Source organism: Neoarius graeffei, chromosome 12, assembly GCF_027579695.1.
Source record: "Neoarius graeffei isolate fNeoGra1 chromosome 12, fNeoGra1.pri, whole genome shotgun sequence".
Lineage (NCBI taxonomy): Eukaryota > Metazoa > Chordata > Actinopteri > Siluriformes > Ariidae > Neoarius > Neoarius graeffei.
In genome coordinates, this window is record NC_083580.1 from 29,110,583 (window position 1) to 29,122,389 (window position 11,807).

At 40.7% G+C, this 11,807-nt stretch overlaps 1 protein-coding gene across 1 annotated transcript in view; it reads left to right on the forward strand.

The window, feature by feature from the left end:
• Positions 1–11,807, forward strand: part of fpgs (folylpolyglutamate synthase) — a 62,085-nt gene that overhangs the window by 47,103 nt on the left and 3,175 nt on the right. Inside the window, 3 exon segments of the mRNA XM_060934853.1 lie at positions 1,109–1,186; positions 1,426–1,576; positions 10,669–10,743. Of these exon segments, the coding sequence (XP_060790836.1) occupies positions 1,109–1,186; positions 1,426–1,576; positions 10,669–10,743 (304 nt within the window).

Genomic DNA, 11,807 nt, shown 5'->3' on the forward strand with positions numbered 1-11,807 from the left:
TAACTTGTACCGTGTGAACGCTCTACCGGGGCAGCCCCGGTGCTACACCGGAGTAAAAGTTGCCGTGTGAACACCCCTTAAGACTGGTTAAGTCATTATGGTACATTTGTGGATTTTTTTTTTTTTTAATAGCTCCATGTTTTATGTATTTGTGAATGTTAGTCTAAAGGGGTGTTCACACGGCAACTTTTACTCCGGTGTAGCACCGGGGCTGCCCCGGTAGAGCGTTCACACGGTACAAAGTTATACCGGTGCAGCCCCTGAAAGCTGCTTAAACCGGTGCAAATCTAACCCTGCTCGGGAGGTGGTTTAAGAAATTTACTCCGGAGTAAATGCTAGTTTGCGGGGCAGCACCGATATAAAATGGGACGTCTGAACGCTACAGGGGTAGACTCGCTACGTGTGAGGAGAGTTGATTACATAAGGGTATTGCATAATTTGCATCCTGGTATTTTGCGCTTCCAAAATGGCGAATATCAACAACAACAGAACTGCGTGTCTTCCAGTGTTGCCAGATTTGGCAGTTTTAAGTGCATTTTGGCGGATTTGAACATATTTTGGGATGGAAAACGTCAGCAATATCTGGCAACACTGGTGTCTTCATCCACGTTGTTTTCCCGGCGCTTGGTGATGCCATGACAACCGGGAAAAAGAAGTACATTTTCACGTATGCGCATATTTCATTTCCGCATTATTACTATCGGAAATGATAGTAATAATGATAGGAAATGATAGTAATAAAAGGAAATATCAAAACTTTATTACTATCAAAGGAAATGATAGTAATAAAGTTTTTGCTACTATAACACGGTCGCAGAAACTGCCGTGTGACCGCAAGTGCGGCTGCACCGGTGCTAACACGCTTCTCTCTAGTAAGCAGGGTTGTGACGTGTGAACGCTGCGCAAAATTTACACCGGTGTAAGATATATCGCAACAAAATACATCGGTGCAGCATCGATGCAAATATGTGCCGTGTGAACACCCTATAACTCCATGCTTATGAAAAGAGAGGGGTATGGTTTTTGTTTGGAGGGCCAGGTAAAATTATTTTATTTTTTTTTATTTATTTTTTTTTTTGGGTGTGCATGTGCTTGTCTATGCTCACAGCCTGGGGTTCCAGCATTCATTGTGAAGCAGCCAGAGGGACCAATGACGGTTCTTCAGGAGAGAGCAGAAGAGATTGGGGTGAGAAGCAAACATTAGCATGTATCCCTCTTTCTAGATCCATGCACAGCATGCATACTGTAGTATTGCATAAATGTAGTTTTATCTGCTGTGTGTGTGTGGGGGATAAGTAATGTACAAACTATTGTGCTTCTTAAACTGATTAAGGGTTGTTTTTTTTTTAAGTTTTGTGTTGATTTAATATACGTCCTCAGAAGTAAAATAATCCATCATTCTTGGGTGGGTGGATGTGTTTTTAGTGCCCATTGTTTTTGTGCCCTGAGTTGGCTCAGTACCAGAGCTCAGAGGAGGTGAAATTGGGTTTGGCCGGGCAGCACCAGTGCTCCAATGCCTCACTTGCTTTACAGCTTTCGCACTGCTGGCTCCAGAAGCGCTGCAGCACAGGTAAGTGTCTGTGTGTACCTGTATTTCTACGAGATGTCAGAAGATGAATAGTGGAAATGTGACTTCGGATTTATGTGGGTTTATCTCGTAAATTAATATTTGAGATTTTAACTATGTTGAGAGGTTTTCCAGTGTCAAAACAGGTGGTTAGGGGAAGTATATTAGTATTGCAGTGTTTTCAGATATTGAAGCTTTAATAAATTACATTGTTCAAAATAACTGGCTTCTATAAAATCTACAAAATGTGGTTTTGGTTGCTGTTGCATCTGTTATGTCTTCTGTCTTGTTACTTTAGCACACCTGCCATTGTAAATTTGTGTGTAGATTTTATTTTATTTATTTTCCCCCCCTTTCCTTTTCATTAATTTATTTTATATATATTGGTCCACCGTGGATGATGCCTGTGCTCCTTGCAGTAGATTGCAGTGAGCTCGTTGCTCTTTTGGCATCGGGGTTGTCCAGTGTTCTGTGTGGTGGTGCTTCTGTGCTTGGTGCGGTGTTGCCTGGTGGTGGCTGTGCAGATGGTTTGGGGGACACTGTCTGGCGGTGCTTCTGTGCTTACTGTGTAGATCCATGGTGCAGTGTTCCAAGCAACGTTGCCTGGCGGCGTCACAGCGTCTGTGCAGGTGGTGAGAGATTTATCTTTGTGCTAGGGATCGACCGATGTGTGGGTTTTTTGTTTTTTTTTTTTTTTTCTCCAGGGCCGATACCGATTATTATGGAATTCGGATGCCAATAACCGATATGTGCAACCGATAAATGTAAACATTATAATTCACATGAAATTAAACTTAGCACACACTGACACAGACCTTCATATCCATGAAATGTATGTTTAATTGTAAAATTGAACATGAAATTTTGTGCAGGGAGATGCCAGCAGCATTTGTACAATAAAGTCAAACATTAGTTAGAATAAAATGAGAAATAAAATATTCACCAATAAAAAAAATAAATCACTCCCTACTATATTACAGCTCACCATTTTCAGTGGAAAATAAATGAAAATACACTCTGGATTCTTTTACACTAAGAACTAAGTAAGACTTATCAACTTCAAGTAGTTTTTAAATAAATCAAGTGTAGGGAGCTGCCTGCAGCATTTTTTAAAAAGTAAAATCAAACATAAAGTAGGCTATCACTCCCTATTATGTAACAACTTAACAAGTAACCATCTACATTCTAATGCTTTTAATGCCCAAGCCTAATATTCCCAATTTAGGAGGATTATATTGTAGTGAAGGAAGCATTACATGTAGTTTCAGCGAGACTAGTTGGTTGTAGGCTAATTCAAGTGCTTCCTTCTGTAAGCTAAGTTTGCCTGGCTACACAGATGCAAATGGACAATTTTAACGAGTAGTAGATGATGAATGTAAACATATAATGATGTGCTTTTGCAACTTGTGTGTTTGTGACTTATTGCGGCAATAAGTCCTTACCTTGAAGTGGGATCTGCTTCTGCCTGAGTGCCCATACGGCCGCCTTGAAACAGTTCAGTGTTTAGCTACGCGTGTTGATTGGCTGTATCCCTTGTGCTGCTTCTGCCCGAGTGCCCGTACGGCCGCCTTGAAACAGTTCACAGCGTTTAGCTACACGTGTCGATTGGCTATATCTCTTGTGCCAAACAAATCAGATGTTGTGGTGGGTGGGACAGTGTTCTTGAACTCAGAGGCGAGTGCAGGAAAGGTTGTGCAGTGACAGTCGCGTTAGGAACAAAATGGCTGCAAAAAGGCATGTTATCGGCATGTCGGTGGAAATTATGGCCGATACCGATAACCCTAAAAATGCAGAATATCGGCCCGATATATTGGCCAGGCCGATTATCGGTCGACCCCTACTTTGTGCGCCTTTTGTTTGGGACTGTGGGTAGCTATGCCATTGGAATTTACATCCTGACCCTCTTTTGTGTCCCCCCCCCCCCCCCAAATTGTAACACAACCTTTGGTGTGAGAATTTCTACTTTTGATTCATCAGACCTCGGGGCAATTTTCCACTTCACCTCAGTCTATCATAAAAGTGCTTGGGCCCAGAGAAGGTGGCAGTGTTTCTGGATATTGTTAACTTGCATTTGTGGATGCAGTAATGAACTGTTTTCAGGGATGATAGTTTTCTGAAGTGTTCCTGAGCCCATACAGTGATTTCCATTACAGACATGTCTGCTTTTAATGCAGTGTCACCTGAGGATCTGAAGATCAGGCATCCAATGTCAGTTTTCAGCCTTGTCTCTTGCATACAGAGACTTCTCCAGGTTGTCAGAATCTTTTAATGATCTGTACAATAGATGTGTTCCTTAAATTTTTCAATTTTACATTGAGATCTTATTCTTAAATTGTTGCACTGTTTGCTCATGCAGTCTTTCACAAAGTGGTGAAACCCTCCCCATCTTCTGAGAGATTCAGCCTCTCTCGGATGCTCTTTTTATACCCAGTCATCTTACTGACTTGTTGCCGGTGAACCAAATTAGGTTTTATTTATTTATTATCCATTAGACAGCTTTTTCAGTCTTTTGTTGCCACTGTCCCAACTTTTCTGAAACATGTTGCTGACATCAAATTCAAAATGAGTTTCTCAGTTTCAACATTTGATATGTTGTCTTTCTACTATTTTCAATGAAAGACAGGGTTTCCATGATTTTGCAAATCTTCACGTTCTGTTTGTTTTGGGTCGTAATAAGAGCCATTTGAGACGTTAATGAGCCCTGAGTTTTGATACGGAACAACTTTATACATCTTGGATCTTAAATGTTTCCTTATATGACAATCGCTATTTGGGCTTGCCATCTTTTAAAACCTCTTGTCTCTAAACAAAAAAAAAAAAAGAAACTCTGACCACATTGCGTTCTGCTTCTGTTAACCACGAACAGGAATCTGATGATGCAGTGGGCACAGGATCATAATAACTTGACAGTCGAAAACTGAAAAAAAGATTATGGGATTCCCCAGAGGTGGACAGTAATGAAGTACATTTACTTGAGTACTGCACTTAAGTGTACACTGAGTATTTGTATTTTACTTGAAGTTTTTTTTTTTTTTTTTTTGGAAACTATGGACTTTAACTTCCACTACATTTGAAAGACACATCGTACTTTTCACTCCACTACATTTCTGTCAAGGTCCTCGTTACTCATTTACTATGAAATAGCTTAAAGTGGATACCCCCCCATGGTCATGAGCTTTGGGTAATGACCGAAAGAACAAGATCGCGGATACAAGCGGCCGAAATGAGTTTCCTTCGCAGGGTGGCTGGGCGCTCCCTCAGAGATAGGGTGAGAAGCACAGTCACTCGGGAGGAGCTTGGAGTAGAGCCGCTGCTCCTCCACATTGAGAGGAACCAGCTGAGGCATAGGTCGCGTTAACCGACAATTGTCCGTCATTGACGGATTTTTTTTTTAGCTATGAAGGAAAAATCTGAAGGCCGTCGGTCATTTTGACGGATGTTTACCATTACCAATAACAATAATAGCCTAATAATAAAACATAATGAAACACACAATTGAAATTATTGGCAAGTTGTGGCAGTTTTCTTACATACAGTATACATAGTCTTCACTGCCGTCACTTTCAATCTGAGCCGACGTTGCGGCAGTCTTGATCAGTGCATAGGCTACTCATGTATACATTGTAGCCACTGCGCAAGGCTGTTCCCCCCCCCATCGTGCTCCTGACCGCGCTCTGACTTTTCTAACCACTAGCACAGTGAGATGTATTAATGTTTCCCTTCTCTGCAGAAGACGCGTCATTTTTGCTATTAAAAAAAAAAGAGATGAAATCCACAGGATTTCATCTCTGCTTTTTGCGGAGGATGATGTCCTGTTGGCTTCTTCAAACCAGGACCTTCAGCATGCACTGGGGCGGTTTGCAGTCGAGTATGAAGCGGCTGGGATGAGAATCAGCACCTCCAAGTCCGAGGCCATGGTTCTCGACCGGAAAAGGGTGGCTTGCCCTCTCCAGGTTGGTGGAGAAGTCCTGCCTCAAGTGGAGGAGTTTAAGTATCTCGGGATCTTGTTCACGAGTGAGGGAAGGATGGAGCATGAGATCGACAGGCGGATCGGTGCAGCCTCCGCAGTGATGCGGTCGCTTTACCGGTCCGTCGTGGTGAAGAAGGAGCTGAGCCAAAAGGCGAAGCTCTCAATTTACCGGTCGATCTACGTTCCGACTCTCACCTATGGTCATGAGCTTTGGGTAATGACAGAAAGAACAAGATCGCGGATACAAGCGGCTGAAATGAGTTTCCTTCGCAGGGTGGCTGGGCGCTCCCTTAGAGATAGGGTGAGAAGCACAGTCACTCGGGAGGAGCTCAGAGTAGAGCCGCTGCTCCTCCACATCGAGAGGAACCAGCTGAGGTGGCTCGGGCATCTTTTTCGGATGCCTCCTGGACGCCTCCCTGGGGAGGTGTTCCAGGCATGTCCCCCCGGGGAAGACCCAGGACACGCTGGAGGGACTATGTCTCTCGGCTGGCCTGGGAACGCCTCGGTGTTCTTCCCAAGGAGCTGGCCGAGGTGTCTGGGGAAAGGGAAGTTTGGGCTTCATGCTTAGACTGCTGCCTCCGCGACCCGGTCCCGGATAAGCGGAAGAAGACGAGACGAGACGAAAAAGAGATGCGTTGGGTTGTTTGTGTCGTTTCCCTGCCTGTACAATAGCGCTCATTTAGGCTAGTTGTTTTCTTGTTTTTAAAATGAAACAAATGTCGATTTATTGTATTCTTCCCCAGCAAGCTTAGGAAGCTTAGGAACATCACTGCTTGAATATCTGCTAAACTATCATTTTAATGAGAGCACGGGTAGACAGACTAACATTTAAACATAACTTCGTTTTATTTAAGACCTTCTGTGTCAGGTTCCAGGCTCCGCCGAGCCGAGACGCGGGGTGCAGCTGCACCACTGGTGCAGAAAGACCGCATGCTGCAGGATTTCCTCCCTATGAAGAGAGTACTAGCAGGGTCGGGAAATCCAACTTTCCAGAGGCTCTTGCCGGCTTCTGATCACTTCCCTGGGAGAAATGTTTCCCGACTTCAGAACTTTGGCTGAAGTGGCGCTGGTTATTCCAGTCTCCAGTGTTGCAGCAGAGCGCGGGTTCAGCCTTCAGAATAAAATTAAAACGTCAATGAGAAGTCGTCTGTCCGAGGCAAAGACGCAAAATTTAATGACAATTGCCTCGGCAGCAGTCTCCATTGATGACTTTGATTATGCACAAGCGAGCTCCCAATTTAAATCCATGCGGGCCAGAAGGAAGGTTTGAGCTCACACCAAACAGGTCAAATTAGATTGTCACTTAAATCGTTGTAGTGGACTGTTCATATTTTAACTGCAATTGTCTTGCTACGTTGTAAAATAACATTGTTCATATGCCCATTAAGGCACAACAGCTGCAATGTTTTTAGCGGAGGGAAAATGGGTTCACAAGTGACCGAACGTCAGAATCTCTGTTCATCTTTTTGCATCATAAATACATAAATAAATGATTAAATAATACAAGCTTGTTCTGTGAATTAATTTTTAGATGAAAATGAGTCCATGAAAACACAAGTTATTAAATATATAGCATTTATAGCCTATATACATTGTCATTTAAAAGTTAAAATAAAATGACAGATAATAATGGACAATGACGGAATTTTTACGACCCTGTCTGTCAAAATGACGGACAATGAAAAAGTCTAACGTAACCACTGAGCTGAGGTGGCTCGGGCATCTTTTTCGGATGCCTCCTGGACGCCTCCCTGGGGAGGTGTTCCAGGCATGTCCCCCCGGGGAAGACCCAGGACACGCTGGAGGGACTATGTCTCTCGGCTGGCCTGGGAACGCCTCGGTGTTCTTCCTGAGGAGCTGACCGAGGTGTCTGGGGAGAGGGAAGTTTGGGCTTCCATGCTTAGACTGCTGCCTCCGCAACCCGGTCCCGGATAAAGCGGAAGAAGACGAGACGGGATAGCCCCCCCTTCTTTTCCTTTCTCGTGATTGTTTTTTCGCAGGTGACACTGAGACAGCCTATCAGTAATCACTGGTCACATCATGTTCATAGACTGTATAAGATCATTGATTTCTCTGCAGCATTATTTAAACATGATCAGTTGATGGCAGAATGGAAGGAGGCAGTTCTTCTGGGGAATGCACACACCTATGGCCATACCGAGAACCCATGTTTCAGTTTTCTGTACGGATTAAAGATTTGTTTCGTTTTAAATGTTTGCTTTGTTTGCCTAAAATGAACCACATCACAGCCTACAAAAACTCGACATGTGTTTTAGCATAAACTTGCCAAATGAACAATGTAGAAATGTTTCTTTTCTAGTAACGTTAGCTGCCCAATATGATTTCGAGTTTGAAGAGTGTTTGCTAGCATGTCAGGTGGAGCTTCACTGACTAGCTAGCTTAACGTTAAACCACCATGATGGCACAGCATGTGTTCATTTTGTGAATCCAGTAGGTTGCTTCAGAGGCATTCGGTACTGTAAGTGTTGTGGCAATAATATAGCAATGCATTGACAGAAAATGTACTTTTAATACTTAAGTATTTTTAAAAGCAAGTACTTCAGTACTTTTAATTTGAGTAAAAATTTGACTGTACAGCTTTAACTTGTATCAGAGAACATTTTGTCCTGTGGTATCAGTACTTAGACTTGAGTAATGAAGTTGGGTGCTTTGTCCACCTCTGGGATTCACCCCCCCCCCCCCCCCCCCCCCCCCCCCCCCCAAAAAAAAAAATCTTCCTCAGATTCCTGTACTTGACAACAGAAGTGGAACCCGACATCATGATCTGCTGTTGTAGCCCATCCACCTCGAGGTTTAATTTGTGTCCTGGGATTTATTTTTTGTTTGTTTTATAAAAAGAATTAAGCATGTAACAATTCCCTTGGTTCATGATTTGATTTCCCACAATATTTATAGAAAAAATACATTAAATGAAGAATTTTATTACCAGAAAAGTCCAATTTTATTATCGATCAACTTGAATATTCCTTTTGTTAAATTAATTTTTTTTTCATTTTTCTTAATCTGTTTACCCACATTTCTAAAGATTGGGGTAAAACAGCTGATTGACACATCCATTTTATTAAAAATGGAAAAACATTTGAGCATTACCTCCATTTTTCACAAATTTGTCTCGCTTTCAGCAGTCTGTAAAAAAGAGCTCGGATTTCTTTTTGAATATTTGTACGGTCAATCACAATTCTTCCCTTTTTAGATCAGGTGTGTGTTTGCGGAGCTGTGTTCGTACTATTGCCTCTGAAGTATTGTGTTCCACTTGCGCTATCTGCTGTCAAAACAATGCAACTGCAACTAGAAAAAAAAACTAAGATTATGCAGCCTAGTAATTGCAATTCGTTTGTAATTCGAATAGTCATAAATTTGTACCACAATTTGTCGCACGTTATATTCATGGTTTTCCCCAAAGCGTTTTAGCGTATCGGGCCCAATACGCTTGCTCTGCCTGCCGATACACTTAGTCGCTTTAGTTAAAATCCGATACGCTTAGATTTATATGTTAAATTTCCTACCCACAAGTAACTAGATACATAGGAGAGCAAAGAACAGATCCATTTACATACTGATTGATGCTTGTGTTAAACAAGCAGTCTTTTTTTCCAGTGTTTGTGTTGATTCTGTCAAAGTAATATGTCCGCGTGGTATGATGTAAACAAACTAATCTGTTGGCTATGTCAAGATCATGTGTTCAAACCGTCCAATAAAAACATCGAAAGAAAACGTCAGACATCCCGGAAGTTTCCGATTCATTATAAGCGATCTCATTGGCTGCCGATGTTGTCCCGCACCAGATGGACAAAGCTGACTGATTTTAATAAGCTAGGAGAAGACTTGCTGGACAAATTAATCCACATCAGCATGGATGACAGCGAGATGGACTATGAGAGGGTTGCCCAACATTGGGCCAAGCAAAGGCCAAGGAGAATTAATCTGCTTTAAAGGAGTAGAAAACTTAATTCATTAGTTTGGGTTTGCAGAAAGATTATGTACTTAAACACTCTCATGAAGTGAAGTTGTCCAAATGTCAAATGTAGCATAATTTCAAATAATAAATCATAAGCATTTTTGGCAGTGTGATGTCACTGGGATCCATTTAATAAAAGAAGGCTCTGGATTATTCTTTTGTTAAAGGCTCACAGTGACATCACACTACCAAATATGCTTATCATTATTATTCAAAATTATGCTACATTTGACAAATTCCCTTCATGAAATGTTTAAAAGCACAATCTTTCTGCAAACTTAAACTGTAGAAATTAAGTTTTCTTTTCCTTTAAATATATGTTTTAATCTTAATCTAGTCCATTTAATAAAGTGCCAAAATTTAAACTTTATAATATGCAGTTTGCCTTACTTTTCTTTTCAGTGCATCTTAGTTCTACATGTATTATGGTAATTGCATCTGAAACATTCTAAATCATTAGTTATAGTAATACAGCAACTTATTTTAAGGGGCAGGTCTTGGTTCAGATCCCTTTGTGATCAACAGGAGGTCATGATGATCGATTATCTTCGTTGGATTGCATAAGGTGGAGCAAACCACTGTTCATATTTTCATGCACGTTTTTGTTACAACAACTACTTGATCATAGGTAATCAAGGTATCCCCGTAGATTTTCAATCTATCATAGACTGCAGTAATCTATAACAAAACAGTTTAACTTGCATGTTGAGCTTTAAGGTGAAATTTCAAATGTGTATACATTAATACTATTTGGGTCAGAAATCATTGAAACACTGGTAAAATCTATCCTATAATGTGTCTCTAAAACCTCTGAGACCCCTGAAAATGCATCTGAGAGCATTTATTTTCAGAAAATTTCCGGGGGAGCATGCCCCGGACCCCCCCTAGTTTCGCTTTGCGCCTTTGGCACTTGCTTTCATACCATTTGGCACTCAATTGTCTGTGTATTATCATGCCAGAATTTAGGGGGAAAACACTGTTGTTACATGCCTGTTGTTCACAAGTTCGAAGTCATAAAGTATAAATTAAGTCTGAAGTCTATTTTTATGTGATATAAGTGTGACTCGGACTAGAGGTTTTTTTTTTTTTTATAAATTACCCATATTTTAAAGAAAAAGGTTTCTCATTTAATTTCTCCTTCTAAAAGGTCAGCTGTTACTTCTGCATCTGGTTTTAGTGGCCTTCATCCGGCTTCAGTTTTTGAGCCAAGTCCTCAAATGCTGAAAGGTGAGAACAGTCTACACACATGTATTAATAGGTTTATGCACACGCTATTGAAATGCTTCATACTTGGTTCTTCTTGCTGAGTACATTTGTTATTCCTTATTCTGCTACTAACTTTTTTTTTTTTCACGTAGCCTAAAGTGTTTAACAGTCTCCATTTAAACTAGGGCTGTCGAAGTTAACATGATAACACATTAACGCAATCTCAATTTATCACGATTAAAAAAAAAAAATAGTGCCATTAACGCAAATTCTAATTTGGCCCTGCGAGTCACCCGTAGTTCCTGTTGAGGCTTGTTGCACGCTGCTTCAATAAGAGTGTGAGTGATGGAGAAAGGTCTGTTAAACAGGAAGTTTCATTTCAAAAGAAGTGTGATTTGGTTTTGGTATGCACTTTGCAGTTCTAAAATACTTTTGTAAAGTGAGATTTCAGTATGCTGTAGCACTGTGATATGACACTAAATGTCTTTATTGAAGTCCAACTGCAATTTATTTTTGTTTGCACAGTACTGTGAAGTCCTATAGGCTGTGACTGAATACAACTCCAGCACAATTGAAGTTTTATTTCATTTTTATTTTCTTTTGTCACACATGTCTGAACTGAGACACAGTAGTATGTGATGTTTTATATTTGAGACTACAGCTCCCTAATCCATCATAAAATCCAATTTTGTGTTTTGTATGAGTGAATAAACTCCCTTACCATTTCTCTTGTCCCAGCAGTGTTTAACAAGTACTTTTAGCATAAAATGTGTTCACCATTTTAATTGTAACATTTCACTTTAAAAGCCTTATTCATTTACATAGATTTAAAAAATGTGATTAATCGCGATTAACTATGAAATTCTGAGATTAATCGCGATTAAATTTAATTGTTTGACAGCCCTAATTTAAACAGATCATTTCCAGGAGAGATGTATAATGCTATTTAAAATATTTAAGTTTGAAACTTTACAATCAAAATAAAAGGACAGTATTTGTACATTTGAGTTATTTCTAACTGACTGGCAGGTTTGCATATTTTTAAATATCAGGGCACCTTATCCAGCTGTGAAAAGCTCTATCAG